Raw genomic sequence first — 8,088 nt, forward strand, 5'->3', positions numbered from 1 at the left:
AACGGGAAAGAAGGGAATGCGATTGAAAAGAAAACACCTGACAATTTATCAAAAGCGAAATTGCTCATGAAACACAGCAGGCTTGGTACCAACTGTGAAGAAAAAGCACCGGCAATGTTTTGACATCACTACCCCTTCTTAAAAATGACAGTCGAGCATTGGCTTGTGTAAAGTCGCTGAAAACACTGCACAAGTATCATTCGTTCCCATATGGGAACCCAGTGAGTTGGAAGACCAAAAGCTCATGAAACAGAATGTACGACCCAACATCTCCAGTGCAATTTAAAGCAAGCTTTAATGTCAACATTATATGGAAGAGATTTTCCTAAGCTTTCAAGAGGGCAGTGGTCAGCAGAATGAAATCAGCACCAAAATTATATTTACATCTGGGAATTAACACGTCATCAGTAATCTGCTTGTTCAAGGATTTTTTTTTTCAAAAACGAATCATTTGCATCCACAAATTCCCAGTAGGCATGTGCGGATATATAAAGACATTATGAATACATTAGTTCAAACCTTAATTCAAAACCTGTGCAGAGTGGACAAGGATAAGGAACTTCACGCAAAAAATGCATCTACCAATTCAAATCGTTCGGAAAATATACTATCTGATTCTTGCCGTTATTGGAGTTCCTGGTAAGTTACTGAAGTAAACAATTTTTTCGTCATCAACGAACTGTGTATTGCTTTCTATACTCATCTTACAAATTAGGGCTTGTTTGTTTCAAAAAAATAAAATCACAAAAGGAGGTAATAGTACCAGTAAACATTTTTATATTTGAAGATGAGGTGCACACATTTTGAACTGGGAGCCTCCTTTTGCTTCATAAAATCTCTCCGCTGTTGCGATTCGATAGATGGCCGTTCTGCAGAAACTGTGCGTACCATTAAGTGAATAGCAATACTTTGAGTGAACTTTGAAAGTCTGTCGTACCAACTATTCCAATTTTGCATGCACCTTCAGTTTTAAAGTTGTTACATTTTGTGAAATGTTGGTCACTGTTGAAGAGGAGCAACATTCTCTCTGAGGGAAGTTATTACTAAAATGAAAATGGGCATTGCTGGACAACATCATTAAGACTGGCAGTGACTGTGGCGGTCGAGTTAACTCCATTTTCTCTCCACAGATGCTCATAAGCTTGCTGAACATTTCGAGCAATATTTTTTTTTTCTAATTCCAGCATGCATCACTTTTCACCGGTATGTGCTTGATGTGATTATGGGTCCATCGCTGGTAACATGTAATAATAAGGGACACTGTTTATCCTGGGAATCAATGGATTTTAAATATGTTATTGCATGTAATGCACATTGGCTATTAATAAAAATGCAATGAATGTAGTTCTTTTATGCTCAAATCCCAGAAATGAGAGCACAGGAATGATATACTTGCTGCAAGTCGGTCATATGTGACTACCTGATCCATGTTAACTTACATCTATTTCAGCTCATCTAAGGCAATTAGCATATCCTGCCATTGTTGCCAAATTTACTCCCTCTCTCTCAAAGTCGACAACATACCTGATCACAACTATTCTCTGTGTTAGCAACTCCAAAAGCTAACCACTCCGGATTGGCATAAGCATTCTTTCACACATTGGCAGTTTTTTTTTAAGGAGTGAACTTGGGTTTTGGAAAACTGATAGTTTGAAGTATCTTCTCAATAACTCCACTTGCAGAAATCTTACATTTTCAAGGATCCATATTGTGGATTTTCGGCATTTGTGTATCCTAGAATAGAGCTAAAAATTTGTTTCTTATGACCTGAAATCTGGTAATGAACACTCAACCGTTAAGAGCAGTCATAGAAAGAACATATTATTCAATAAATTTCCTTTAATTGCAAGTATGCAAAACAAATCTAAATATGGTGTGCTATAAGGTCATGCCAATACTACAAGATGTGATCAATTTCACAGGTTTAATAAAATTAATAGTTGTTTCATGCATATTAAACCTGTCGCCATGCTGTACAGGAGTAATCTTTTATCAATGCCATCTTAAATATATCATCATGCAAGTGTGTCGATTTCAGTCAGACTGAGTTCAATGCTGAGTCTATTCATCCTCTCCTATAATATCTATACATTAATATGCAGGGAATAAAGTATTTACTGTTTAGAAATGGAGAATTATAGTCAGCAATTGTGAATCAACTTTCCAATCTCTCACAGTTGACTCCACCTCCTGTTCTTTAAATTTGGTGAAGATACCAAGCGCGTGCATTGCTGGGGGTAAAGTTCTAAATCATGGCTTAGGAACAGAAAATGTCTTTCAACAATTACGAAATGCATTTTGCTTATCTCGATTACAGTTAATTTAGTTGCAGTCCTGATCCTGTCACGGGGAAAATGTGGACTATCCACCTGCACCACTTGCTACCTTGTGGCCATGGCAACTGCAGATCTCCTCGTCATCATCACTGAGGTCGTACTGAATCGAATCAATGATTATTATTTCCCATTAAATTTCCTGAAAATCACTCCTGTGTGCAGTGTTCGCTATGTACTGCTCCGTGCTGCCACAGACTGTTCTGTCTGGTTCACTGTCGCTTTCACTTTTGATCGATGCATTGCCATTTGTTACCCAAAGCTGAAATCCAAATATTGCACAAAGAAAGCTGCCACAGCGATCCTCCTAATAACCGGGATACTTCTCTGTTTGAAAAACATTCCAATATACTTTAGGTTTAAACCTCGAAGGATAATCAACAACGTACCTTGGCGCTGTTCTAATAAGCCAAGCTATTTTACTGACTCGAGATGGATTGGATTTCGGAAGTTTGAAAAGATTTTAACACCTTTGATACCATTTGGTTTAATTCTATTTCTCAATGGTGTGACAGTCAGGAACATTTTATTGGTCAGTCGAATTCGCAAACGACTCAAGTGTCACAGCAAGAGAGACTCAGAAACTGAGAGCAGAAGGAAGTCTATCATTTTGCTCTTCACAATATCTGGCAGCTTTATACTTCTGTGGTTCATCTACGTTTTATTTTTTTTCGATGTTGATGATTTATTAGATGATCAATCTGCTTATGTATTTGAAAACATTGCATACATGCTACGGAACTTAAGTTGCTGCACAAACACAGTTATTTACGTGATAACTCAGTCTCAGTTCAGAAAACAACTAAAGGTTTCAATGAAATATCCCCTGTCATTCATTATTGCGTTGATTAATAAACAAACAAACTGACATCATTCTAATGTAAATGAAAATAATGTTCTAAAGGTGAACCACACGGGTGATTTTCACAATTCTGCATTTTTTATGCTGTCTCTTCCTTCAACAGATATGTCTCTGCCTAACACTACAGTCTCCCCAACATTGATATGCTCTGTCCCCACTCTGCTCCTGTTTGACAAATGATTGCTGTGAATTCCCTCATGCATCATGCCCTACAGTTTTCATACAATCCCTACAGTGTGGAAACAGACCCTTTGGCGCAACAAGTCCGCACTGAACCTCAGAGCTTGAAATATTTTAGCTGTCTTAACATAGTTAACATTTCGCTTTTCAATTACGAGGTTATCCACACATTTCTCATAATGTTGCATTGCATTTTTGTAAACATACACTTGCACATCCAGTCACATGGATGAGGAGCAGGCATATACCACGTGCCCTATGGCGCATCCCCTGCTTTGAATAAGATCATGATTTTTCTGACGATTCGACATGCCGATGTATCCTGATTTTAAATTGCTTACCATATGTTCGAATCATTCCACGTCTCAGTTTCCCAAGGCTTTAGCGAAGGAAAATTCCAAAATTATCCTGTGCAAGACTCTTGTCCTGTCGCTATCACAAGTGGGAAATTATATATTTTTGGACAGAGTCTCTGGTTCCATACATTTCTTCATAAAATAAAGTATGTTTCTCGCATTCTCTATGTCAAGTCACAAAATTGCTCGCGTTTACATTAGTTCACATCTTTGACGTAATTGGGCCTTGAGTGTACAAAATTTCCTAACACACATTGCAGATGCTAATTGAGTAAATCATCTCTGATTTGATTTCATCACATTTATAAGTTTCCTTGATTAAGAAAGTTATTGACTTTTACAATAAACCACGTCTGATTTTACAATGTTCTGTATAACTGAACTGTCGGTGGCGGGGGACTGGTCGGGCCTGCGGGACAGAAAGAAGCGGAGGGCCTTGAGGCCATCTGCATGCCGAATGCAGGTGTATAGGGACTGGACATCCATGGTGAATATGAGGTGTTGGGGGCCAGGGAATTGGAAGTCCTGGAGGAGGTGGAGGGCGTGGGTGGAGTCACGGATGTAGGTCCCCCTCCACCGACACGCTCATCCGCCTAGCTGAACTCGTCCTCACCCTCAACAACTTCCCTTTTGACTCCTCCCACTTCCTACAGACTACGGGGGTGGCCATGGGCACCCGCTGGGCCCCAGCTATGCCTGCCTCTTTGTAGGTTACGTGGAACAGCCCCTCTTCCGCACCTACACAGGCCTCAAACCCCACCTCTTCCTCCGGTACATTGATGACTGTATCGGCGCCGCTTCTTGCTCCCCAGAGGAGCTCGAACAGTTCATCCACTTCACCAACACCTTCCACCCCAACCTTCAGTTCACCTGGGCCATCTCCAGCACATCCCTCATCTTTCTGGACCTCTCAGTCTCCATCTCAGGCAACCAGCTTGTAACTGATGTCCATTTAAAGCCCACCGACTCCCACAGCTACCTAGAATACACCTCCTCCCACCCACCCTCCTGCAAAAATTCCATCCCCTATTCCCAATTCCTCCGCCTCCGCCGCATCTGCTCCCACGATAAGACATTCCACTCCCGCACATCCCAGATGTCCAAGTTCTTTAAGGACCGCAACTTTCCCCCCACAGTGATCGAGAACGCCCTTGACCGCGTCTCCCGTATTTCCCGCAACACATCCCTCACACCCCGCCCCCGCCAGAACCGCCCTAAGAGGAACCCCTTCGTTCTCACACACCACCTTACCAACCTCCGGATTCAACGCATCATCCTCCGACACTTTCGCCATTTACAATCCGACCCCACCACCCAAGACATTTTTCCATCCCCACCCCTGTCTGCTTTCCGGAGAGACCACTCTCTCCGTGACTCCCTTGTTCGCTCCACACTGCCCTCCAACCCCACCACACCCGGCACCTTCCCCTGCAACCGCAGGAAATGCTACACTTGCCCCCACACCTCCTCCCTCACCCGTAACCCAGGCCCCAAGATGACATTCCACATTAAGCAGAGGTTTATCTGCACATCTGCCAATGTGGTATACTGCATCCATTGTACCCGGTGCGGGTTCCTCTACATTGGGGAAACAAAGCGGAGGCTTGGAGACCGCTTTGCAGAACACCTCCGCTCAGTTCGCAACAAACAACTGCACCTCCCAGTCGCAAACCATTTCCACTCCCCCTCCCATTCTCTTGATGACATGTCCATCATGGGCCTCCTGCAGTGCCACAATGATGCCACCCAAAGGTTGCAGGAACAGCAACTCATATTCCGCCTGGGAACCCTGCAGCCTAATGGTATCAATGTGGACTTCACCAGTTTCAAAATCTCCCCTTCCCCTACTGCATCCCTAAACCAGCCCAGTTCGTCCCCTCCCCCTACTGCACCACACAACCAGCCCAGCTCTTCCCCCCCACCCACTGCATCCCAAAACCAGTCCAACCTGTCTCTGCCTCCCTAACCTGTTCTTCCTCTCACCCATCCCTTCCTCCCACCCCAAGCCGCACCCCCATCTACCTACTAACCTCATCCCACCTCCTTGACCTGTCCGTCTTCCCCGGACTGACCTATCCCCTCCCTACCTACCCACCTATACTCTCTCCACCTATCTTCTTTACTCTCCATCTTCGGTCCGCCTCCCCCTCTCTCCCTATTTATTCCAGTTCCCTCTCCCCATCCCCCTCTCTAATGAAGGGTCTAGGCCCGAAACGTCAGCTTTTGTGCTCCTGAGATGCTGCTTGACCTGCTGTGTTCATCCAGCCTCACATTTTATTATCTTCGAATATGAAGTATTTTGTTTTTTTGTAAAATGAACTCGAGCAGGAATTATTCAATTAAAGTGGTGCCTGGATGGTAATGCAGATAAAATGGACCAGGATTTTGCTCCATAATTCTTTGAGGTTTGCATCACATGCAGACAGCATGGTTAACAAAGAATTGTTCACGCTTTCCTTAATTGCTCAGACGTTTGGGAATAGGAGTTGGGAAGCTATCTTGAACTTTTACAAAACTTTGTTGAGGCCTCTTCTGGGGTATTCTTGTCCATTCCTACTCAATCTTGTTACAAGAAAGGTGTTCGTAGTATAGAGAGAGTTCAGTCGATTTTTACCAAGATTTTGTATGGTATGGAATGTCTAAGGCATATCGAGTGGCTCGAAAGGCAAGGCTGTATTATTTTTACCACTGTAGAGTTGGAGCTTGAAAACTGACCTTGTAGAAGTTTACAACATGGTGAGAGTTATAGATAAGGTTAATAGTAGGTATTCTTTCTGTTGAGAGGGTTATTTCAAGACTGTGGGTATAAATTTAAGATGAGAGAAAAGATTCTAAAAAGGATGATGGACAACAATTTTCCATAGAGTGGTTCACGTGTCGAATGAACTGCCAAAGGAAGTCATGGATGCTGGCTCTATTGCAACATTTCAATTGCTTTCTGTGTAATAGAAGCAGGGCAATGCATTGGCCAGAGTGTGATAAGGATGACAGATCTACAGACAGTGATCCTTCTGAATCAGAGCATTCTCCAGACTGAATAACCATTGATAGCATTTCTAACCAATGAACCAGATAAATTAGTTCATACTGCAGTCTACAAACTGCTTCCTCGTGATAAATGATGTGACAGAATTTAATGCATTCAAATTTCACCACCCACATACAATTCTAGTTTATTGAATTAACAGCAAAAGCAAGCGACCAATGTTTTTATTTTATTTGATTTATTATTACCACATATACCAAGATACACTGCAAAGTATTGTTTTGTGTGAAACACGGGCAAATCCTATCATAGAATATGCATCAATGTTGCAGAAAGAGTGAGATCAATATGAACATTTCAGATATCCATTCAAAAAGGCTGATTGCAGAGGCGAAACTAAGCGGCAGAAACAGGGTGTATAAAACGGGGGGTGAGAAACAAAGTGTGAGTAACAAAGGGTTCAAAACAGAGGGGCAGAAAGGCAGTCTCTGAGAGTGCTTGTACGGACGGCCAAACTTGTATCTCTTCTGACCGACAGAAGAGGGAGAAAGCAAGCATAACTAGGGTGAGAACAGACTTTGATTACGCCAATTACTTTCTCAGCGTAGTGGGAAGAATTGATGGGGTCAAAAGATGGAGGGCTGGTTTGTGTGATGGACTGGATTGTGAATCTTTCCGTCTTGGGAACAGCAGTTGCCATACCACACTTTGGTGCACTCAGCTAGGATGTTTGCTATGATGCATCCGTAATAAAATAGGTTCAGAGTCTTTATGGACATGCCTTAGCCTCCTGAGGACTAAAGGAATTGAAGTGCTTTCTTCGCCGTGCAATCGACATGTGTGTACTGGGGAGATTGTTCGTGATCAACACTACGAGGTACCTGATCATCTCGACCATTTACAACTCAGCACCGTTGATGTAGACAGGGATGGACCCTCAACTCTTTTCTCTGAATTCAATCACCATCCCCTTCGTTTTCTTGACAAATATAGAGAAATTGTTGTCAATGCTGACCCCTGAGGAAAACGTTTGGAAGCAAATTTCCAATTAAGCAAATGCTGTTGGTACATTTTAATTTGGTCTCAGTATGGGTGTTACATGGCATCAGTAGCATTCAGCTTAGTTGACTGAATGGTTCGTTTGTGAGGCAATGTGATGGCAAAAGCATGGGTTCAATTCTCACACCATGACGGACACTCATTCTCAACTTCTCACCCCTCACCTCAGATATGGTGGCCCTCTGGATATATCACCACCTGACGTCTCTCTCTACTGCAAGAACAGCTCAATAATCTGGTAAGGCTATGGTGATGACTTGAAAACCGAGCAGATTCCTTCATTCCTCTTTATTGGTGACACTATCCTCTCAC

General features: G+C 42.7%; 1 protein-coding gene across 1 annotated transcript; it reads left to right on the forward strand.

The window, feature by feature from the left end:
• The first annotated feature begins 535 nt into the window (after window positions 1-535).
• Window positions 536-3,964, forward strand: LOC125449035 (probable G-protein coupled receptor 139). Its single transcript, XM_048524607.2, has 2 exons — window positions 536-639; window positions 2,318-3,964. Exons 1-2 carry the CDS (start codon window positions 573-575, stop codon window positions 3,199-3,201), a joined length of 951 nt encoding a protein of 316 aa, XP_048380564.1. The 5' UTR covers window positions 536-572; the 3' UTR covers window positions 3,202-3,964.
• Window positions 3,965-8,088: the final 4,124 nt, after the last annotated feature.

The sequence above is a fragment of the Stegostoma tigrinum genome, chromosome 43, assembly GCF_030684315.1.
Source record: "Stegostoma tigrinum isolate sSteTig4 chromosome 43, sSteTig4.hap1, whole genome shotgun sequence".
NCBI lineage: Eukaryota > Metazoa > Chordata > Chondrichthyes > Orectolobiformes > Stegostomatidae > Stegostoma > Stegostoma tigrinum.